Source organism: Mytilus californianus, unplaced genomic scaffold (genome assembly GCF_021869535.1).
Source record: "Mytilus californianus isolate M0D057914Y unplaced genomic scaffold, xbMytCali1.0.p SCAF_5, whole genome shotgun sequence".
NCBI lineage: Eukaryota > Metazoa > Mollusca > Bivalvia > Mytilida > Mytilidae > Mytilus > Mytilus californianus.
In genome coordinates, this window is record NW_026262701.1 from 93,346,318 (window position 1) to 93,372,554 (window position 26,237).

At 30.5% G+C, this 26,237-nt stretch overlaps 1 protein-coding gene across 1 annotated transcript; it reads left to right on the plus strand.

Moving 5' to 3' along the window:
- Window positions 1-1,291: 1,291 nt before the first annotated feature.
- LOC127700230 (uncharacterized) lies at window positions 1,292-19,210 on the plus strand. The gene is made up of 10 exons (XM_052203653.1): window positions 1,292-1,435; window positions 6,121-6,236; window positions 6,754-7,174; window positions 7,968-8,391; window positions 9,213-9,342; window positions 10,120-10,209; window positions 10,736-10,874; window positions 11,913-12,034; window positions 12,478-12,765; window positions 13,392-19,210. Exons 1-10 carry the CDS (start codon window positions 1,354-1,356, stop codon window positions 13,413-13,415), a joined length of 1,836 nt encoding a protein of 611 aa, XP_052059613.1. The 5' UTR covers window positions 1,292-1,353; the 3' UTR covers window positions 13,416-19,210.
- Window positions 19,211-26,237: the final 7,027 nt, after the last annotated feature.

Consider the following 26,237-nt stretch of genomic DNA (forward strand, 5'->3'; position numbering starts at 1 on the left):
GTTCCAACCCCCGGACCCCCCTTCTGGATCCGCCACCGTAAAAGATATACAATACTTGCATGTTAATACTTTTGGCTAGCATGCTGGTTAATATTGCAACAAACTATGAGGGTAACCAGTTTTCACCTTTATGACAGTTTTTTAATTTATTTTGTAGATGTATCAATCCTTATTTAATCAGCTAATTCTGAATCTATACTGAATCATGCAAAAAATGCGTTTGAACCGACCTCCAAGCCGGATCCAAGATTCTGCAATGAAGAGTTCCTAAATTGTACCATACTTTTAAAAGTACACATCTAAAAAATCGAATATCTATTTGTTTATTTCATTTCTCCAAAATTTGTTTAACAATTTGACAATAATCCATGCTTGTTATGTATTTATTATGAAATGGATGTCTGTGACATTTTTAATGAGGCCCCTCATGGGGGTGTCCAAGTAATCACATAATCACAAATTTTTTTGCCAATGTAATCACATAATCATTAATTATTTTTTGAAACAAGATAATCAAATAATAAAAAGTACGAATTTACAATGGAGAATTCATCTGTTGATTTATCCGTTTTGTGTACCTTTATGAATACCAAGGACGTATAACTAACATACTTCCTTGAGAATATTTAGCTATTTCGAAAGGTGTGCATAAAAAAATAATAGTCTCAGCCGGGTCAAGAATACCTTTAGGATAATATCCGTCGCTTTTTATGCAAAATGGGGAAAAAGTGGGCACTCGTTGCAATTTATGTATTGAGTGATACGTTTGGGGGTTTCGGAGGAAGAAGATCTTAAAAATAAGATTACGAGTGACGGACGACGGACGTCTAGTGACAACAAAAGTTCATACATGTATTGGTCGTGAGTCGAGTGAGTTTACACTTAATATGTATTCGCATTTAGTCTGAATCAGGTTATTTTACTATTTTTCTAATTTAGTGATTGGTAATCGCGAATATCAATAAATCAACTTTGTTTACAAATTCGTACGAAAAGATTAAGTAGAAAATAAATTCGGTAATTTCCCAGCACTTCCCGCTTTTCGGAGCATCTCTTAACTTATCACATTAATCAAGTTTCACAAACATTTTGTTTCTAAATTTTATGGCTGCGATTAAATGACGAGAATTGTTTATGGGTTACTTTAAATAAATCAACAGAAAAACGAAACTGCATGATTAAAGATGTTTTGAAGTAGTTAAAACGCAATTTAATATGTTGTCATGGTTGGTCGTAAATGTATCGGAATTCAATGGGAGATAACTTATGATCCATTCGGAACACAATATTTTTTATGACAACATTCCAAATATGTTCCTGTTTACATGAAATGAAGATATAATTGTATAGAACATGGTTTTTGAAGAGTCTGGAATATTTCAGACAAGAAAGAACATAAAGCTTGAACCTGTAGAACATTCAGACTTTAATTCTGGTATGAATTATTTCTTCTGGAAGACAACAACTGTTTAGTGAACCTTCTTCACCTGTTTACCTTCACTGTAAAGAGTATTTTCTTAACGTTGACTGCATACTTAATTTCAAGTTAACAATACATTTGAATAAGACAAATTAGGTAAAGAAAATATTTTATGATATGATATAAAATCATCCCTATATTGGAAGAAGGCAATAAACACACATGACCCTGGCCAAAGGGAAGAAAACAAACAGGAAACTGAACTGATCCGCCATTCCATCTAAAGCTTCGCACCAAAGGAACGGGTTGGAGCCATTGTCACCTCGGCATTAATTGCACGATTCTAACAAATTTAAATTCACTACGAAATTTACCAATTATATTGACAGGAACTTTTGACAACTTGACCTCAAATGTTAATACCGAGATGCCGCAAAATTAATAAGTATCTGTTAATTAACCCCCATGGTGGCAGCGCAGATAAATTCCCCACGAGCGTGTTATCGTATTCATGATAAACTGAGCCAGTATCTTTCATTTCCTTGAGAACTCAGTAGGGATATAAATGTGTTAATTTCGCGTTTGAGTTCCTATCAATATAATACATAAAAAAGATCAATAAACAGATCCCATGATGCACTATTCTAGTCTAAATTATTAAATCACGTAGTCAGAAAGTTGACCATGGGATTTAGGCCGTACCTGTTGTTAGTGTAGCGATAAGTGAACACAACAGGGGTCCAGTTTAACAGGAAACATGAGCGGGGTCTCACTAATTAGCGCTAAGAAGTGACAAGAAGAATAACTTTGTGAAAAGAAAATTAAATTAGCATGAAAAAAATTTTAGCATCAAGAAATCTAAATATTAATTCATCAAATAAATAATTATGGAAACATATAAATATAAAAAAAATTTAGACCCAGTAATGTCTGGTAATTGTATTTGTCACTTCCGTGAATATTTCATCTGCTATTTTATTCATAGGAACTGTACTTATCATCACTGCATGTCAAATTTTAAAGAGAAATCCTTTATTATGAAAATATCTAGTGATATATATAATACAGTACCTAAAGCTAGTGATAATCATATTATTGCTTACAAAACTCATTTATGACTTGAAATTTTTTTTTTTGGATTATCTGGAATCACTTTTTAAGTGGTCTATTAATAGATCACCTTTTCCTTTCATAAATATGTGATATACTGGCCCTCCGTACATATTTACTGTCATGGGCAGATTTACCAGACAAACACATTTCCGATAAAAACACAGATGACCCACTCAGTGTTTTGTTGATTTTAATAAATTTATTTCAGATATTTTGTGGGAAATGAGATAAATTACTCAAAATGATTTGTCAGTGAATCGATTTATATTAAATTTGATACAATTTGTATATAATTAAGCAGAAATACATACGATCAAAGCCTTATGTTGGCGGATTTACTGGACTGCATCGTAAATGTATTTTCATTATTTTATTATACATTAATAGGAGAAAATAATCATTTGTTCAAGAAAAAGAGGTTTTTTTATTTATTATACAGGATATATTTCAGATAATATAGATAATATATATATATATACAGTTTACAGCATAGTGTACAAATGAATGAATCAATATTTATGTAGAGTGTTTTGTTTATGTTTGTGTGTATGTTTGGAGGGGGTCATTTCTTTATTCTTTAATTTTAATGCCATTTTTCTCTGTTCTTTATAGGCAATTAGTATAATCAGATGATTAAAGGATGATACATACTTTGAAATAAAAAAAAATAACAAAATTCATTACAAGACTGTTAAGTTGGACTGCTACAAAATACAACACAATTTGAAACTTTATAAAACAATGATACAAATAATCAAATGACTAATTCATTGACTTTTTTCTATAAATTTATTGTTTTAATAGTATAGACACTTTTTTGTCTCCAAATTTGTCTTTCTGTTGCTAATATTCTAAAATTCTTCTTGTTGCTAATTATTGAGACCAACATGATTGGTCACAAATCATTACTTTACAGAAAAATCAAGATTGAGCAACACTCCCCCTATCTAAGTTAATAATGGGCAGTTGTTAGTTTAAACATATTTTATTTGTTCAAGTACAAATTGGATAAGACACAAGTCAAAACAGACTTATGAAGTCTTCTCCATTTAACATTTATAGCAATATAATACAAAATATATGTATGAGCATGCATGTATGTATAGAATGGTATATCTATTTAATATAATGTACATGTATATGGATTTATGTGAAAAGACAGAAAAGTGAAGACAGAAAGAAAACAATAATACAGAAAAAAATAAATATATAAATATAAATAAATGAATATTTAGAAAACAAAAACAAAAATTAAAATACAAATTAAACAAACAAAAATACATCAAAAAAAAAAAAAGAAGAGACTTTTTTATACGCCCGTTTACGGGACGTATTATGGTATACCTCTGTCCGTCCGTCCGTCTGTCCGTCGTCAACATGTCGGACATTAACTCAAAATTGCTTAAACCAATTTGCATAAAACTTTGGTGAATTGTTTATATCTATTGACGTGAGCTCCCTTTCGTTTTTTATAAAATTTAGATTTTACGTTTCCGAGTTATGGGGTTTTATTCATTAAAAAAAGGGGGATTTTCCAGTTTTCGGACAATAAGTCAAGAATGCTTTCACCAACTTGCAAGAAATTGTGGTGAATTGTTTATATCTATTGACATGAGCTCCCTTTTGATTTTTATAAATTTTAGATTTTACGTTTCCGAGTTACGGGGTTTTATTCATAAAAAAAGGGGGGACTTTCCAGTTATCAGACAAAAACTCACAAATGCTTTCAGCAATTCTTATGAAACTTTGGTGAATTGTTTGTATGTATTGATGTAAGCTCCCTTTAGAATTTTATAAATTTTACATTTTACATTTCTGAGTTATGGGGTTTTATTCATTAAAAAGGGGTGATTTTCCAGTTTTCTGACAATAACTCAAAAATGCTGTCACCAATTCTCATGAAACTTTGGTGAATTGTTTATATCTATTGATGTAAGCTCCCTTTTTATTTTCATAAATTTCTAATATGACATTGAGAATTAATTATACTTTATTTGTTTATAGTCTGACAACAGATTTACTAAGTATTGCACAACAGCAAGAAATCTTTAATTGAACATAAATTCAATTCATATAACCAATTACAAGTTCTTTGAATACATTTATTCAGACACCTATAATATGTCAAATATTTAATTACAATCCAAATTCAGACCTGAATCAAGCTTGAATATTGTGTCCATTTTCGCCCCAACTGTTCAGGGTTGGACCTCTGCGGGCGTATCTAGCTGCGCTCAGCGAAGCAGTTTATTCTTAGATGATGATGTGTGTGCGATCATGGTTTGCTATCTAGACAATTAGAAATGGGCAGTTGTTGCCTGTGAAAGAGGACCAAATTAGAAGTCCTTATTATTTAGACTAAGTAATACTATTTGGTAATCAGATACATGTATATACAAAGAAGTATGTTTGATAAGGTCCCACGTTGTAATACGGCCCCTATTTCTAGCGTAATTTTCACATAAGAATAAATGGCGATTTTCATAATATAGCATAGCTTTTACAATGACTAGAAAGAAAATATGTATTTTTGTTTGAAAATTTATGTACATGTATCAGCATTCTTTATACATCTTATATGATGTTTTAATTAGCATAAATCTTAATTTGCCACCAAATTTAACTAAAACATGCAAATTTCATTAGGCTTTTGGGACTAACACAAAGAGTGTGTCAACCAAAAAGATTTTTAACAATGTTTTTATTACAAATGAACTGTCTGATTTAGTTTGTAGAACCTTGCTGTCTAAATTTTTCATAAAATTTGCACTTACCATGCTTACTGTGCATTCAGGAATTATTGTGATGTTTTTATTAATGCAGAAAATTACTAAAAACTCGCATTCATAATTTCAGTAATAATTCTCATACCTGACAACCTCTGAAAATGAAAATGCAGGTCATTGGAGTTCACCTATTTTGAAAGAATTCAATCAGTAATATTTCAGAAAATAAAAGATAAAAATAACAAGCCAGTTTCATGCAAAATTTCACCAAAATCTGTGACATAGATCATTTACTGTTCCTTGACATTAAGGAGTATACTGTGAAAAGTGTCAAAAAAGGGGGAGTAACTCAAATTTTTTGTCAAACATCTTTGAAATACACAAATTATTTATGACCTTAGGCTAAGGTAATTGGTGTTAATAAATAGTGCGTTTGACACCAAAGCTGCCAAGTGAAGCCATGCACTTAATGGGTCACTTAATTTGACAGTTTACACAGCTAGTTGAACTTCCTGTCCAGGAAGAATTATGAATTTGCCGGTATTTCAAAGGAAAATAACCTAAGAAATCTATCATTTCATATTTAAAAAGTCTCAAGGCACAAGAATACAGGTGAAAAAAGATTAAATGCCGAAATTACAGGTTAATTGATGACCCTGGGAACTATAAAAAAATTGCGGGTATGTCTTAAATTCCTGGTTGTGACCCGCAAAATCTGGGTCAGTTGACATGTATGAATTCTCCTTCTCAAAATTCTGCAAGGGCAATGATTAGATCTCACATTTTTACCAGTAATAAGTAATTTACAATATTGAATGCGCACATTAATTTCAGAATTTACAGTCTCTGTTTTATTTATAGGGATGACAAAGTTACAAGTTACTGAAAACAATGGAAAGACAGGAGAGAAAAGTACAGACGATCTTTGTGACCTCTTGTTGAGTCTTAAAATAGAGAAACTTAAATCTAAAGGACCTGTAAGTTTGATTATAGTTAGACTTGAGTATGTTTACACATGGTTGCTATGAGAAAGACACCAAAGGGATATTCAAATTCATAAATCGAAAACAAACTGACAATGCCATGGCAAAAAACAACGAAAAGAAAAACAACAGTACACAAAAAAACAACATAGAAAACTATTGTGGCACGCGACACACTATTATAAGTGTAGTATCAAAGACATGTGATTTGCCTTATGTACATGAAATTTACTTTATTTTTGACTTTACTGTATTCATCTATCATATACATCCAAACAATTTCATTATTGTTTTTATCTACACCAGATTTGCATATGATTTTAACTGAAATGAAAAAGCAATTTTTTTTTAACAAAATGATAATTATAATACTTTGTTATAATGCTAAAGTATACAACCAAGCAGATTGTTAGAATTTGTAAACTTTAGTGTATTTCTGTCTGTAAAATTGTTTTTTTGTTTAAGAATATCTAGAATATAGTTGTAACTGTTGACATTTTTGATATTTCAGAATGGACTTGTTCAGAGAGGAAAGCCACAGGTTAGACAACCAGTAAATTCAAACTATATACAGAAGCAATCATTTCAAGATTGGCAATTCCCAGATTTGAAAGTTTCTGAACTTTATGGTAGTGTTGTGAAAGTTGATTCCCCAGATGGCTTTCCATATATTCCAAATGATAACCACATAGGCCATCAAAACATACCAAAGTTTCCACCACAAAATAATCTTGTTCAGGGTGTAGACTTTAGTTGTCAGGTGTGGTCACGTCAGCACTTCCCATTTTGGCAGTATAACAGACGTTCAAGACCGATAACAGCTAGATCAGATCCAAATGTTAGTGATGGGCCAGTTAACATACCGAGGAACAATAGCAGACTACCAGATATATTAGACGGACCAGGATCCAGGAGTAAATCATCAAGCAGCAGTAAGATTTTAGTCAGATTTGTTTTTTTTCTGTGAAATGTTTAATTTAATTGAAGTTAAGAAATAATTTCTAATTTCCAGTTATTCATTAAAAAAATAGTTGTGGGGTACACATCAATCGGACAGCAACAGGGAAACACAATACCAAGGTAGGGAGTTTATATTGAGCGTGTGAGAGATAGGACTAATTCCAAAGTTCCAACTAAATGATTTGGTTTGTTACTATGACAAAGGTATTTACATGTACGATTGTTATATTTGGATCACAGCAGCTCATGTCAGAATTAAATACAGATTGATAGGACTAGTACATGTACATAAGCAATCTGAGAAGTGTATCTTCCCACATAGACATAGCTGCTATTATGTTTCCACACATTTATAAATGAACAGTTCAGTAGATTTGCACATGTATTTATCACTTTTGTTCCTGTAAAGAGCCTAATTACAAAAAGAAACCTTCACTAGTATAAACTCAGAGGAAATAAATCATAGGTCAGACAAAATTATATCTTAAAATGGAAAGTACTGCATAGATGTTTTACAATTCAGTGAACACATTGTGTAGCTTCCAACAAAATCAAAAAGAACAAAATTACACAGAAAAAAAACCAAAATATGTCACAGAGTTTTGATATATAAACAAGATACAATGCTTCATTGGGTTAATTCTGTTGTTGGGTGACTGTCTCATAACAGTATGAATGTCTTTGTTTATTCCTACCATTTTCTTAGTACCTTGAGGCATTACTGATACATATTAATAACACTAAAACACATGATAATCCTTTTAGATGATATAGAAACAGATGAAGTACCCTATGGTCCGACATATGATTTAGATGACCCATTCCTCCGTTCATTAACAGATCAGCAGTTTCCATTGTTTGAAGAAATCACAAATTTACATAGAGATTCAAAAGACATTGATTATTTCAATGAGAATAGTAATTCTAGCAGCAGTGATGCGTTTAGTCAAAGTTCCCCGCTGAATAATCATGATAATGATCTGAATGATATCAATAACATCATCAATGAATACTCTTATACCACAAGTCCGAGCAGTAAAGTTGTCACTACCTTGGAAAATTGTCGTTTGTCACCAGATACTGTTGAAGTTGTTGACCCCAGTCGTAAACGGAGAGGTCAGGATGGACAACCATCTCCACCAAAACAGCCTCATCTTGACTTTCCTGATGCTGATGAAGATGGTGATAGGTAACTATGGTTACATTAGTACTTTTGTTGGCCCCAACAGTTGAGACCAAATTTGGAGTTTCTGTTCTTTACTGCAACTGACCTTAATTTTGAGCTGATTGACAAAAAATCATTTTCAAAACAATAACTTTAAATTTTCTGCAATGATGGCTAAACTTGAAACTCTTGTAAAAAGAAACAGTTAAATACAGTTTGAGTTATTAGATTGTTTGTTTGCATATGAATGTGTGGTATACTGAAATTACATCCTTAAATATCCAGTATAGCTTCCGTTACATTTCCCACTACTCAAATTGGGGAACAATATCCTTGTATTGATTAATATATAAAGAGGAATTTTTTCCTTAACATTATTGACATCCAACCTACATTGTGTGCTTCCACATAAATTAAACACTGTCAATGAGTCAAATACAACGTAGGTAAAAAAATAAGGAGATGTGGTATAATTGCCAATGAGAAAACTATCCACCCAAGTTCAAATGAAAGGCCCGACATGAAAATTATGAAACAATTCAATTGAGAAAACCAACTGTCTAATTTATAATAAAACAATTTATGAAAAACAAATATGACTGGCATGAACCAACGACAACCACTGAACTGCAGGCACCTGATTAGGTATTCTTCAATGTTTTCTAATTTTTCATTAAAACATTGAGGATTGTAATAATGGAGACAAAACTTTTTGCAGTTTGTTTTAGAGAGCTACCCCATGACAAAAACATTTCTTGTGTACTTCAAATGACATAGATCACAATGATTATTTAATGTATTTTTCCATTCTATATACTGATGATGACTTTCACTAACTGTTACAGTGTCCTACATTCTTTGGTGATTGCTGATGACTTTACAGATGATGATATGGAGAAGATCTTATATTATTTGGAATTGGACACAGCTGATCAGTTATCAGATATAATTGACAAACAGAATAACATGTGGAGGGTAGGAGAAAACTTTTCATCTATATTTCATATACACATAACATACTTGTAGGAAAGCACAAAGAAATCCCTTGAAATAAAAAAAAAGTAGTCTGGTAGTATGAAGGAGTTTACACTCTTGTCTCAATAGCGAATTATTGGACCTCTTCAGGTTGACCTCAAGATTTAGTGGAATACCCCAAATCAACCATTGCATGTTTCATTTTGATACCTCTTTAGTTGTAAGAAGAACTTGTATTTGCTGCTTCTCCGTTAAGCACGCGGCATTCAGGAGTAAGAGCAAAGGCTGGTCGGCTCAGAGTCAGAATAATGTGTCCGGGTAAGATGACATGTCTTCCTGCAGACTGTGAACTAACATGTTAAAAATCCGGCTCAGCTTGTCGGTCTAGTACAAAGCAGGGTAAATACTCATATTACATTAACATGTTCTCGTCCTGAATATGCATATTAATTTGCCGTTGGACGTTAAGCAGTCATCCATCATCATCATCAATTGTAAGAAGTGAGCCTTTTTATTCAAATTTTTTGAATTATATAACAATTTATTTGAGTATGTTTGTTTAAGCTGGCAATCGTGATAGATATATATACAGTCATCCAAAGGAATCAGAGCAGAAAACCATCTTACATTACTATTCACTTTTTTTTTCAATATTATTTTAAAAATTCCTCTGACAACAATTTTAGCACTCCTACAATTCACAGAAAGTTTAACAAATCCCTAGCAAAGATTCTGTTATCTATAAATATTTTGTAAACTTTTCTGATTTGATTATAGACTGCTTTGTTCTTGGCTGTGTTAGCAGAGAAGACAGAATTTGTTCAGTGTTTATTAGATCATGGAGCAAATCCAAACATACAGGGAAAGGTAAATCTAAAATTTACAAATTTTAAATAAATTTAAACTACAAATAAAAAAAAATCTTTCAATTATCTCCCTTAGATTGTCAGACATTTATTCTTTAAGATGCAGAAATGATTTGTCAGAAAATATATGTACAATTTATATAGGGATACATGTATGCTTTAAAGACTTTTTTAATATTACCACTATTAATATTAGAGTTTTGTTTTTCAGCACCTTGTATATTGTTTTGAAAAAAAAAATTAAAAATAATCTTGTATATGTGTAGCATTACACATCAATTAAATATATCATACTTACATGTACATAATTGTAAGAATTATAAAATTTACATTTGATGTGCAATCTGTATAAATTATCATGATAAACTGAAGGAGATATCTTAAACATGTATTTATAGTTTTATATACTTAGCTATATCTCATTTAGAACAGATTTTAGTGGAAGTCAATAAAATAGAAGCTTAACAATTTAGGCAAATCTGAAAATTGCCTTAAATTTTGTACTGATGTTTTGTTTATGTTTACAGATACAGTATTCAGCTGAGACATATGACCTAAGGACACCCTTAATGTTGTCTGTAGAGAGGGGAGATAACTCTATAGAGATAACTAAGATGTTACTGGAATCACCAGACATGAATATTAACTGTAGGAGTGAAAGTGACAGTAAGTTTAGAAGATAAAATTGGTTTATATGTACTAAGTGAGAATGTTAAAGAGGACAGCATAACAAACAAAACCTTCACTAAACCAACTTATGAAGTAGATATCGAAAATTACTAGAAACATAACAATTTACCAAAGAAATATTTTATACAGATAAAGTCGGATTTCTAATTGTTCCCAGAAATACACATCTAGAGTTATACCTACGAATAGTCTCCAAATGGTGAAATTGGAATTCCAGATCATAATATTTATCTGCTCTGACCTGTAATATAACAGTACTATCTATCATGAAATTGAGCATATGGACTGTATTGTTTTTCAATAATTGATTTTGTTGGCTGTATAGGACATAATGATCAATATTCTTCTCAAAAAGACAGGAAAACATACATCTACAGTTGCAGCTTTGTTAATCCATAGGCTTCTTTTCTGAACAAATGGATTTTTTTTCAATGATAGATTTAGAAGGCTTTGCATCATTACTACACAAAAGTACCTACCATGAGATTAAGATAACGATCTTTATTTAGGGTTGTTACATTTTCAATGTATAGTTATGCCTTGTGAAATGTAATCTTACCAAATTCACAAACCAAACTATTTTGCAATAATAATTTTTGCTTACTTTGAAAGCTCATTCTATTTCAATCCTTAAGATCATCTCAGTTATACTGTGGATTCATTTATTTACATAGATACCAATTTTCATGAATTAAAACAAAATTGTATTTGTATGGATTTTTGATTTCCTGGTTTTGATTAAGTCTTCATGTAAGCCTATAGAAAAGTTGTACTACATTAAACATTTAAAGTCGTGGTTCACCTGTCTACCTTAAAAATTGGTTTCCCAGGAATAATCGTGATAATGAATCTCAATCCCTCCACACATACCATTCAAAAAAATTCTTTTTCATCTTCTGTCAATGCACCATAGCATTTGTGTTTTTACTTTAGATTTGTATGCCTCTAATATCACTCATATTATCTTATAGTTTTAAAGAACTTTACAGTCAAGTAAATGCTTTTACATTTCAGGATTAACAGCACTTCATATAGCTCTTAAATCACACAGATTACCCAGTAGTAACCGTGGAGGACTGGATTGTACAAAGACAGTGAAATTGTTGATAATGAATGAGGCTGACACAGATTTAGGGGTACTTGTATTAACATCACATCAATTAATACCAAATATTTCAATAATGATATTCATTTATGTCACAATGGTAGAAGTACATAATTTGCATTTAATTTTGATGGAAGATACAATGTACAAAATGCAAATATGTGTGTAAAGTAAGGAAAAGTTCACTTATTTTCCTTTTAATTTGTGAATAATTTTTCTCATTAACATTATCACTAACTCAAATGAAACATATCAGTGAAAACAAAAACAATACTGTCAAAACAAATGTTCTTATTCGGTTTAAAAAGAGGATATTTCTTTTAAATGTAAAAGACATTTGAAGGATTAAATGACAAGCAGACTGCTAAAAATACAATACTAAGTCATACTGAATATTTTTGTATTCTGGACTGCTTGCCTGTTGGATACTGATATTCTTGATATAAAATGCAAGTTTGTAATTTTCTCTGACAGGAGGATAGAAGTAGTAAAACCCCCTTGATGTTGGTTATTGATACCTGTGATCTGAGTCTGGTCAAAGTTTTCATCAATTGTGACACAGAGAAAAACCCAGAAACAATAAGATCAAAGATGAATGCTACAACACGGTCAGGTGACACAGCTTTACATTTTGCTGCTGGTGCTAATTTCGAACGGAAAAAGAAGTGCAATTTGTTACGGCTTCTTGTCAACAGCGGAGCAGACAGTAGTATTGAGAACAATGAAAAAGAGAAACCTGAAAGTATTACCACTAAAGATCTGGTAAGATTAAGTTTCAGGAAGAATAATGTCTTTACATGTGATTTTACGATCTACTTGCAATCTAGTAATTTATTGAAACAAAAGTATACATTAAGTATAGCTATTGAAAACAAAAAATTACAAATCATACATTATTTGGTTTATTTAATGATAAAATTGAAAATACATTTAACAACTCTACATACATGTACAACTTCACTATCACAATTGAAAATTTTGCCATTCATATTTGTTCATCCACCTATTTACTGTTTATCATGAAGTTGAGCAATCAATGCACTCAATGTCAGAGATGATTAACATTATGCTCACATCACTGAAAAAAATGTATCTTAGCATTGAATTATTTGTTTCAACAGTATTGATAATTTATTAACAATACAGTAGACTCCACCTAATCGGATATTGGCTACACAAATACATCTTCTATTGTAATATTATTTCAAAACACCAAATGTGTATAAGTTAAAACTTTTATATTTTCAAAAATGCCCTTTTTGAAGATAAATTTACTCTGGATAAATAGATTTCAAGTATCAATATGAATAGATAATGATTTCTGTAATGTTTGAGACCTTTAGAATATATAAATAGTTTATAATTGATAATGTTGTCTTTACTTTCAGTGGAAAGAAGCATTTAAATGTTAAACATAGAACTACTATGGAGACAGACCTTGACTACCATACTTACAAACACTGTTACTCAGATCAAAATGATGATTGTTATTTGTTACATTTTTTAACTACCGTGGATTCATTATTATTCCTTAGATACCAATTTTCGTGGATTTTGTGGGTACAGATAAACCATGAATTTCAATGTTAAACAAAGTATACAATTTATATAGGCTCTTATTCAGACTTTTACAAGTTTGTTTATTATTGTTACCCACGATAATAAATGAATCCACATTATTGTTATTACTTAATATTTGTACAGTATTTGTTTTGTGATTTTGTTAGTGATTTTGTACAGTAAGATCTGTGATAGTTATTCTTGTTACATTGTTTTGTCTGCAATACCCATTATTTTCATAAAAGTTATTGTTATGCACTGTAATCATCACTCAATTTTTTCAAGAGTTAAATTTAATCAGGGACTTTTAAATTTAGATGATTTTTTTCTGGGATACTTGAAATAATTAAAACTTTGTAAGCTTTTGACTAAATATGTAAAAGACTTAAAAAGAGGAATAAACACTCCAATATCGCGTCCTCTAAAGTTTGTACCTATTATTTAAAGACCTCCACTGCTCTTCATTGCTGGAATTATTTGGGGTTTTACCTGTTTATTTCTGGATTAGTTCGTTACTTCAGCAAACTTTTGATAGAGGCATAAAGTCACATAAGCTACAGTATATTTTACCAAAATGGTTTATTTCTGCTTAAATATTTTAAAGGTCAGCAAATAATATCTTAAATGCATTACAAATCAAATAATCATTCAAAACATTAAAATATAACTAATTTTCAAATAAATTTGCTCAATATGACATAACATCCCATAAGACCATTCTGTATATAGTAAAATCAAAACATTACCCAATTTGCATTAATTTTTATCATAAATACACTTTTTGTGTGCTACAATGTATGGTATGTCTTTGTCTTACAATAACTTACAGTAAATATTTGTTAGATTTTGAATTAAGACGATATATATTTTGCATAATAATTTGTTCGCTAATAAAAGTTTATTGACTTTCTAAAGCATTTAATGTAAATAATGCTATTAATTTTGCCTTGTTTTAGAACTGATACTTTCTGTTTTAATTTGACCTGTTAAGCAAAACACACATCTGTACAGGTGCTGTGGAAGTCCTATCTGGAAGACCTGCTTAATCTAAGAAGAACTAGATTATATTATAAAGTTCATATAGGACTGAGAAACAATGAAAATGCACAATAACAGCATTATTTTTGCAGAACAATAATGAAACCCATCTTATTTATATACATATACATATACATGTACATGTACATTAACATTATTTCAAAAAAGATTTTTTTTAACTTAATATGATGCTATGATGTCTCAAATTATGAACCTGGGTACTCTCACTCAAAAAATGTATAATGTAAATAATTTTTGTTGATTTCTGATTAGTTTTTGATTTTGGAAACATTGGCTACATGCTCTGACCTAATATTTATGGATATTACCCTTATAAATTTTTGATCTCACGTTTATTTTTGTCAGAGAGTGTATTGCCAGTATTTCCCAAAGGATATATTGTTAAAAAATGAGTAAACAGGAGTTGCTGTCATAAAATCTTGAAAATTGACTTGTTCTGGGGAGAACCTGTCCTGAATGTTTTGAAATTAAAGGATAAATAGGTATTTATGAACTGAAGAAAGATCTGATTTCAGGTAACAGGTACTTAATTGGTGATCTCACAGAATTTCATGAAATTTTGCATGCAACTAGAGCATGAGGCACTACTCATAAAGATTGACAAAATTATACATGTAACTTTTATACTGTATGAGTATTTTTATATTTACGTGAAATAGAAGTACAAATGTGTAGAATACAGGTAAATATTGTAGAAAGAGTTCAACAATTTTTACCATAAATCATTATTTTTCTAAAAAACTTTCCTACAAATTTTCTTTAAAAGTGATATGTTATTGCTTTTGAAATTTCCTTTATAATGATTATTGTTGAAAAATTTAAATGGGGGTCACCAAATTTGTTTTTTTGTGTGTATAAATAGTTGAATCTTCTGACAGCTTGAAAACAGTACTGAAAAGGTAAAAGTAAGTGTGACTAAGTGACAGCATTGTGAATCAAAATGTTATTTTCAATGTTTTTTTTAAATATTACAGATACATTTGAATGTTTTATGCAACAAAAATGAATTTGGTGACCCCTTTAATTTTTATGTTAAATAGAATGGAAATTTAAGAGGCAATAACAGATAATTTTTAAAGTGAGGACAGGTTTTTTGAGAAAAGATAATTTACAGTCAAAATATTCAATATATTTGGTGATATTTATGTGCATCCTATACAAATGTACTTCTTTCTACAGAATATTCAATTTGCAATATCACGAAAGTATAGAAGTTACTTATATATTGTATTCGATATTCATATGCATTTCCACATGCTTTAGTTCCAAATTTCATAAAAATCTGTGAGATCCGCCATTAACCCACATGTAAACTTAAGCATATAATTTAAGTTTGCAATACAAAGTTACAATTGTCAGTTTATATAAATTGTATATACCTTTTTATAAACAAAACCAGTATGTTTGTGCAATTATCTATTATACAAATAATTAAGTATGAATTTCTGATTTTTTATTTTGTGATGTTTTGTTAGTAGTGCTTGAATAACATTTATATAATGATTATTTATCTATACATTTTATATATTTATCTTTCCTGTAGATACATTTTTGAGAAATGGGGAAAGTGTGTTACAATAGTTTGTTCTATGTTATTGCTGTAACACTACTGTCCAATTTTAGAGGTAGTTTTGACAGCTCACAAATGTTCAACGCTGCTACATTCTTTATGTGCCTTAAGGTGGTACCAAACACCTTGACTAAAATTAATTTGGCTATTTTATTTTTCATAAAATTTTGACAAAATATTTACTTTGACCCTTTGACAAAAATATAAAAATTTCAAAAAACTTGAACCACACACTTTATCGGAGAAGTTTCATTGGATATATAGCAGTTTGACAAACACTAATTTTGATCATTGAGAAGCTTAATATTTCCTTAACAATAGAACGTGATTAAAACGTTCAGCTGATTTTTACAGAGTTATCTCCATGTAGTGTTATGTACCACCTTAATTAAGCCAGGAGTCTGTAGTCTAGTGGTTGTTGTTGGTCGCTGTCTTGTCATCATTTTTTTCATATACATGTAATATTATTAGCTTAATTATGCCATTAGTTTTCTTGTTTGTATTGTTTCATGCTTTGTTATTGGGGGCCTTTATAGGTTACCAAACAGTATGGGTTAGCTCATCGTTGAAGATACTTTTTAACTGACAAAACCAGTTTGTTTGTGTAATTACCTTTTATATGAAATATTAATTATCAATTTGTGAACTTTAAACTATAGGATGACCTGTAGTTATATGTATCTTTTTTCTTTGGTCTTTTGGCAAAAAAAAAGCCACATCTCCATATTGTATACATTTTATTCTTAGACTAGGTACAGATGATACATGTCAAGAGTAACTACTTACACTTGACTCAAGTAATATATAGGTGATGGTTCAGTTTCAAGGTTTGATTTTTTCATTGTATTACAATGTATGTTTTTGATCTAATGAACTTATTGAAATCTAGATTTGTAAAATGCGTTCTGAAAATAAATGTAATGAAATAAATAAAAACCAAATTAAAATGAATTTATCTATCCATTAATTAAGGTTTGAACTAGTAGACATTTTCTATTACAAGCAAGGGCTTGCATTTTTGAATAGAAATTTATTAAAGTATTATATGTATTTGTACAAAATGTATATAAAGAAAATTTTCATATATTTTAAACTTTCATAAAAGATAATAGTTTGAGATAAAGACTGTATTATACCTTGTATTCATATAGTCATTTTTTATTTTGCCTTTTTCATATTCATAGTTTAATAAGGTTGTATATTTTTATGATGTTTTCTCATAGTTACTGCTGATAATCATCCAGAAATTTAAGGATAATTTTTTGTGTGAATAATTCATCCTAAAAAGAGAAAATGACAGAACATTGAATTATCTGTCAATGAGTAATAGTCAAATCAACATCTATACCTAAACCATGTATGTGCTTCACAAACCATAAATGTTGAAAGGACTCAATCACAACATTGTTTCTAAAATTATATTGTATTGAATAGTTATCAATAATTTTTATTAAATTATTTTCTTATTATTCATTTGAAATTGTAAATACCATTATATAAATGTATTTTCAATTCAGCTGATATACTTGAGTTAGTAAGAAGAACAAAGAAGTAAAGTTTACTTGTTTGTTAAGTGGACCATGAAATCAATATTACTTTTTTTATTTCATATGATAAATACCTGGAGAAGTGACATAATATATACAGAAGTTAAATTAAGCACAATAGTCCATTTACATATAACCTACTTTCATTTGGATTCTATAATTTCTGTAAGAGTTATTTCCCCTAAGGTTGGACATCGTTGTCCTTGTGCTATGATTTGTTCAGCTGTAATAACACTTGAACTTTCTATTTTTGTTTCGTAACTTAGGGAAATTATCAAAGTTGGAAGGTGCATTTGTAATTTTTCAAATTGGATTATCCCACATTTACCTGAATAAGTATCAACTAAAAAGTTATTTAAAATAAAATGACAAATTATTTTAACAAATGAATTATATGTATAGGATATATGACAGATACTTAAGTTAAGTATAGGCTTTGTTGCTTGGGTGTTTTTCATTTATTGGTAATGGAACATGTTTCACTTTGGGTTATCTCCATTTTATCTTGAAAATCTAATCCAAAATATAGTTCAAATGTAAAACATGTTACATTCCCCTTTACACGTGCTTTATATGTATGTCTGATAAGTCAATTATGTATATAAAGTATCATGTCACCTCTTTCGATGCTTATCAGAGAAACATTATTTAATATTACTTTCCAATCAGATTATAGAACCGGTAGTGAAAGGTTTTAATGGTTAGTTTCTACATTGACAATTGGTTATAAAGAAGTCATGGTTCACTGAACGAACTAAAGAAGTACTCACTAAAACAGTTCCAGTTGTAAATCAAATAATGAGCATGATTTTACTTATAAACATTTTTCTCAACTACAGAAAAAAAGGAAAATTTTTTAACATTTTTTGAAAAAATTATAAATGTTATAAATGTTTTCATGTTATCATAAATTTTATATCACAAAGTCAAATAAACAACTTAATGTTAGTACATTTGTATATTTTTACTTGCATAAAATTTTGTTAACTACAGAATATAATTTTTTCTTTAAATACTGATAAATGGTCAGAAAGTTATTTAGATACAATGTATATTCTCCAAAATGTTCAGTTGTACATTGCAGCTACTAATGGTTAGGTGTGTGTTAGAATACATAATAAAACATCATTATTTATGCAACTTCATGGTTTGAAGAGAGGTATAGCTTAATGTTTGTTTTCAGGTCTGAAGAGGTATAGGTTAATATTTAACTTAAGGTCTAAAGAAAGAAATAACAAATTTGATTTTTAGACATCTGTAATCTTACTGACTTTTCAATAGGTATTTTGAATAGTATTTTTACTTGTAAAATTTTACCATGATTTTTTCTTTCCATGATTTTTGAATATTTTCAAGTGATGTTGAAGTTCTTCACATTTCTTAACCTAAAATTGAAATTCTATAAATTTGTTAAGATACACTTTTGGACAAAATGTTTTGTATATTTATAAATAAAGATATGTATACAATACAGTTGTGTTAGTTATATATATAGGTAATGGTGTCTATTTATATTTGCTTAGGTTATAAGTTAATATTGGTGGGTCTCTCCGGGCACTCTAGCTTTTTTGATAAAAACTGATCTCCATATTATATATGTGTTCTAATATGGCTTTAAACACTAACTTTCAATCAATCATTAATTTGTGAGATATTGCAAACATAGTTTTATCACTCATATATTATTTGCCATGAGACTAAGTAGCAAGGTTGTATATAGTTTAGACCTATCCACAAGTTTGTCAATCATTTTGGTTTTGGAATGCTTAATCTAATATTTTATAAACGGATGCAACCTTACTTGGATATATGGTGACATAAAATGAAAGGAAGATACTTGTTGAATTTTAGGTTACTACATCAAAGATTTTAGGTCATAGTTAATAAAAACAGACCAAAATTTGTGCTGAAAAGTGATTTTCAGATGCCCAATCAAATATCTAATGTCATATTTCAACCTTACCTTGATGTATGTCCACATTTAAAGACAAGAAGATCCCTATTGATTTTTATGTTACTATCTTAAAGATCAAGGTCATAGTTAATAAAATATATCAAAATTTGTTCAGGGAAATGGTTTCCAGATGCATAATCAAAATCTATATTTGGAATAGCAACAGTACTTTAATATATTGCCATATATAATGAGATGAACATGAATATCTGTTTTGATTTTGAACTCACTAGGTCTAAGGTCATGGTCATATATATATATATATATATATATATATATATAGTTACTACAATTTATTTGTTAGACAATACCACTATCAGCAATAAAAGCACTGTTCCTTTGCTTTTTGTGTGTTTTTGGCTGTGCATGTACTGATTTTGTGTCATGGATGGATACCGCATATCCTTTGTTTTTCTATTATAAGCCCTGAAGAGCTTTTAAAACAGACAACACAAAAGCACATCCAACAATACATACATATCAAGACATGCAACCATACAACTAAACATAGACACATACAATTGCATCCTTTTGATGGGGAAATATAAATACGCAGCCATTTCCAGTTGGAATGGGGACGTTAAATCCTATGCCTCTTGTAGAGAATGTTATGCTCTCTATACAGTAAAGAACATTGAAAGAAGGTGCTAGGCAAATGTCTGTCCCTACTCAACATACCATTATTTTCCACTGGTAGTCCAAATTCCCCACACATCATCACGGTTGACCCCCAAATTACAGAACCTACCTATTGATTATTATACCCCCGCTTTAAAAAAGTGGGGGTATACTGTTTTACCTCTGTCCGTCCGTCCGTCCATCCGTCCCATGAACATTTTTCGTCGCATCTTTCTCAGGAACTAAATCATGAGGATTTCTGAAATTTGGTTTCAGGGTTTATATAAGTCAGCTATACCGTGTGATGCGTTTTCAGATTCATCACTCAACAACTTCCTGTTTAACGAACACTTGCATCATTTTACACACGACATCCAAGTTGAAAATTTTCGTCACATTTTTCTCAGGAACTACATTACAAGGATTTCTGAAATTTTGTTTCAGGGTTTATATGAGTCAGCTATACCGTGTGATGCGTTTTCAGATTCATCACTCAACAACTTCCTGTTCACAAACACCTACATCATTTTACAATAATTATTTAAATATTCCAAATGCATATTTGGGCGGGGGTATCATCAGTGAGCAGTAGCTCGCAGTTTCACTTGTATTGTTGATATATTCTCGTCCTGAACATGCATGAAATATTTGACACTGGAAGTCATGAAAGCAAACAACAATTAATCAAACACTTTTTAGATCTCATGACCTAACCAAAAATCTTCTCTGAAACTACTAGACAAATATCAACCAAACTTAAGCTTCAATTTCCTTAGTATTATTAAAGTGTGTTTTCCCTGTAAATCAACTAACATGGCCACTACGGATAAAAATCGGACACAAGCGTAAAATCCAAGTTATTGTCTATTAATCTTACCTCCTATACATTTCTAGGAATATGATTGGTTAAAAGCAACCGCGTGGAGACCGTGTATATTTCATATGGGGCTAGTAGGCGGGGCTTATTTCAATACACAGTTAGTAGTGGTGTAACGTCCCTTTATAAAAACAACACGGTGTTGAGGAAAAATCTGAAAGGTTTCAACAGACGAAAAAATTGATGATGAACGATTAAAATAAATTCATAAAACACATTTAAAGCTAACAAGTTGTTATTGTTGGCATTTGTTTTTGTATAGACCAATGGAAGTAGGTTCTTAATACTAAGTATTGAAGACTTAATCACTTTGATAGGCCACTAGTCTAAATACCACATGTTAAGATAGTCGGTAAGATAAATTCGTTACACAGTGTGCTAATGACCTAATATTTATTACAAAAAGTTTGTTATCAATAATGCATTGTTGAAATGTATAGTCCTTACACAGGTATGGCCAATTTCCCCTGATTTTATTTCACACCACAGTTATTTCTTTATGTCCTTCAATCGTTTCCTAATTTTCACAGTATCATATAAATCAAATGTGTACTTTTAAAAGTTTAAACACCATTTTTGCGTATTTTCGAACAAACGATGAAATTATAAATTAACGCTTAAAGATAGTTCAAAACTGCAATTTTGAATAAAATGTTTTTTTCTCAAATTTTAGTATGTAATTAACAAAATGTATAGAAGAACACCATTAATCAAGGAGAGTATAGAGTTACACAATTATTGTTCAATTCATTTTGGGTAGAGACAATCATGTAAAATTTGCAATATTGACTTCAACAGCAAATATGTCACTTTAAACATTTCTATTTATTTGAGCTATGTAAAATTGTTGATAATTTGTGAGAGAATAAATAATCAACTCGTTAAAATCAGAATACTAGTAGGTTTTAGGATTGTCAGATGTTAATCATGCGAGTAAAAAAAAAAAACAAAAAAAAAAAAAAACCCAGGGGAAATTGGAATTGCCCCTTCCTCTTAATGATATATAATTGTTTTACTACAGGCAATAATAGTATTTTTATGCTAAACTAAGATCATTTAAAAAAAATCACTGACAAAAATTTGAAGAAACTTAACAGTGAGTAATCACATTTAATAAAAAGTAATGATACCAAGGTGGCAATCGAAAAAGTAGAAGAAAGACAGAAAATACTACGACCAAAAGAAAAATGAAACAATCAACAGTCCACAAAATAATACTCAGAAAACAAAAGATCCCTAAAAATACTGATGTGAACTAAATTGAAATATTCACCATGTTAAATAGCTAATTGACAACCAATTCACATTAGTTTGACTCCGAAACAAATAACATTTACTTATGCTCCTAAATCGGTTCAATTTCAAAGCTTTGGTCGCAACCGACCTACTAATAAACATTCAGCCTTCTGCCATCAAGGCGAGCTTCCTACCATATAAATATGTATCATCAATATAAGAATATTGAATTTGCACAATAAGAATATAGAAATTATGCATTCCTGTATCAATAAGAAATCAGGTGTTAAATTTGATAAATAAATCTTTCATTTCAAACAAAGTGTCTCTACACAATCGATTTACCTTTCCAAAATTTAATCTCCCGTATTGATACTTTGACAATCATTATTTTCAATTTTTGAAAAACCAAGACAATTATCTTTTGTTTATCACTGTTTACGACCAGAAGCAGATCATATTGTCTTGCAAAAACATGGACTGTATATCAAAATGTGGGCGAATACTACTTGTTGTTTTAAATGTCATTTTTTTGGTAAGTACTTTAAAAGATGTCATTTTAATGCAATTTTATGATGTCTTTACAAAATTTATCCTTTCTAGTCAAATCCTTTGTTGAATTCCTACATTTTACGTTCATGTTTAGTCAAATTCTCTGTTGAATTCATACATTTTACGTTCATGTTTAGTCAAATCCTTTGTTGAATTCATACATTTTACGTTCATTTTTAGTCAAATCCTTTGTTGAATTCATACATTTAACCTTCATTTCTAGTCAAATCCTTTGTTGAATACATACATCTAACGTTATTGATATAAATTACCCAGACTTTATTATTCTGCTTTGGTTTATGATAGCAAAAAGGTAGGGTCTGAGCTCTTCTATCAAACATGTTTAATCCCGCCACAGACTTTAAAAATATGTCGTTCTTTAAAAAGTAGACCCTTTCCAGATTGTCCTCGACGCAATGGTGTAACAATGATTTGATTTTCGAACAACGTTATTTACACAACTACACTTTAAGTCACATATTTTACCCCGGCTTCGTTTTAGGAAATGGTTTTCTTTTTTAAGTTTTATTCATGGTATATGTCTTTACTTATTGTTGAAGATTGCATAGTCACCAGTTAGCTTCCCCTCTCTATTTAGATGGATAGATATGTCTTTGGAATACATAATCAGATGTCCTTATTTTTATATTACATACCCAATAAAAGGACCGAAAACAATAGACATTAGCCATGCAAAAACTGAAACACTGGGAAGACTAGACTAAACAAAATTGTGCATTGTCAATACAAACTGAATGGAAAATAAGTGTTTGAAACCAGCTCTAAGACAACGTTACAGTCCATATTTATGCCATTCTTTGTTCTTTCCGCGACATATAAGTCAGAGGTGTGTTTTTCTCCCGCTTGTGTTGGGTGTTTGATGCTCTGAGGTCAAATTCAAACACAAGAAATATTTAGGAAATTTTTTGACAATAAAGAAATTTGGATTTTTGTAAGGATATTAGAGCTATAAAGACGGCGTATGTATATCCAAAATCATAATTTTTTTTAAATATAATAACAATATTTGTAGATGTGTAGATTGCTAGATAAGATTATTGAACAGGAAGTGATTATTAAGGAGCCCTTCGACTTTTTCACCAAAAAATATATAACGGGTAGAAATTGTCACAATAAATCATGCACATTTGAATTATAGTCTTGTGATTTTTTTTACGAAAAGAGCTTTACAAGTTGCAAATTACCAAATTCGTATTATAAAACAACTTCTGAAAACTAAATTTGCTATAGTTTATACAGTGTATAAATATCAACAAAAGGAGATGATGGATACACGTTTATGAGACAGCAACGCAACGACACAAAAACTAAAAACATATAGAGATCACGATACAATATGGTAAACTTTTAATCGTCCGTAGTCTAAACATGTTGTTGATAAATTTAAAATACCACTAAAGATCTGCCATCAACACTAAGTTCTACAAATAACATAAATATTAGACGAACCATAAGACAACCCCTGACTAGATTCCTGACTTTGGACATGCATATTTATATTTGCGCTGGATTAAACATTTGTTTCGAGACCTAAATCTCTCAGTTTAATCAAGATCAAGTAACTAACAAAAGGTATTGAAGGGAACATACAAAAAAGTCAGTATAGGAAAATCCTTTACCTCTATAATAACGATATGATAGATAATAAAAAATGCACACACAAAGCAATTATAAATATAACTGTATCAAAGACTGCTCGCAATTACTTAAAGCAAGTTCAAAAAAATTAATCTGCAGGTATGAAATCATGCAGTCCTACACTCTAATATCAGTGACAGTAGAAGTTCCAAGAAGTTAATCTGCTGGTATGAAATCATGCAGTCTTACACTCTTATATCAATGACTGTATAGATAGTCGATTTCATCATGACTGCAACATCCACACGGCTTGGATTATTTTTTGGTAGAATTTCTGTATTTGAGACTTTCTAATACTGTATTGGCAACAGGTGTGCTTTATATTCTGTAATATTACAGGCGTTTTTATTATGGTATGGATACTTAATGATATTCGGCATAGAATGAAAAGTTGTACAAAATACTTTTTATCCTGCATTCAACCAAATATTGGACAAATAATAGGTATACACATCAATTTTTGTTTTATTTGTACTTGTAATAAAACATAATGTCCGTAACAGGCCATGTTGGTGTCTTCATCGCGGTCCGCATTTAAGCCATGTCGATTCTTGAAAATAAAAATCCAAACGTTAAAGTGCCAAGGTTGAGTCGCAGGATAAAAACACTAGATGCAAATTGACGGAATATATATCAAATGTATTTGCCCTCGCTACGAAACCGGAGAAAAGCGAAGCCTTTTCTTATAAAGCCGCCTTCACATAGATGGAGTTTTCTTAAGAGTCTTTACGGATCATCAACTCGTAGTCAATCGTAAGCATCCGTAAATAACTCGCCACAACTAGCAACAAATCGCAGACACTCTTAGGGACACGTGAAATGAGAAGCAATTTTTTTTGACATAACAAATCTTCTTACAATTGTCCACGGATTGATTTTCTCGTAAATAACTCTTTACAATCGTAAACCGCTCGCAACAACACGTATCCACCGTAAACTGCTCTCAAGGATCCGTAAAAGACTCGTAATTTTTTAAACGATTTATCAGGGTTAGTTTACGATTTGTTCACGGATTATTACCAGTGCCTATGTGTTGTAAAAGATTTCATTCTGGTTTTGTTACTATGGCTTTAGGGATTGCTACGAATTAAAACGAAGCAGGGTTTGTTACTCGTGCTGTGTGGATGCAGTAGAATGCGTCCCCTTGCCTGTAGTGTATGCCCTTATATTTGTACAGTTAGGGTTTGTTTGCTTGTGAGAGAGCTGTCTACATATTCCATTATCATGATTATTGTTTCTGTGTCATTTGGTCTCTTGTGGAGAGTTGTCTCATTGGCAATCATACCACATCTTCTTTTTTGTACTTAACGTATAATTACGAGTACTTTACGTGTGACTACGTCACGAATAGATACGTATACTTTACGTATTCTTACGTATTGTTTATGATATGGGAAAAGGTAGAAAAGCTGCAAAATCGAACACTTCATTTTAGTTGTAATTAAGTCATTTAGGTCGTATAAGTCGTATGAACTTGTAATTACTCGTAACTACCTCTTAATTATTCGTAACAACCCATAAACAGGTCGCAACTAACACGTTAACGCTTCGCCGAAATATTTCGTAATATATTCGTGACATTCCGTAAAAAGCTCGTGAAAT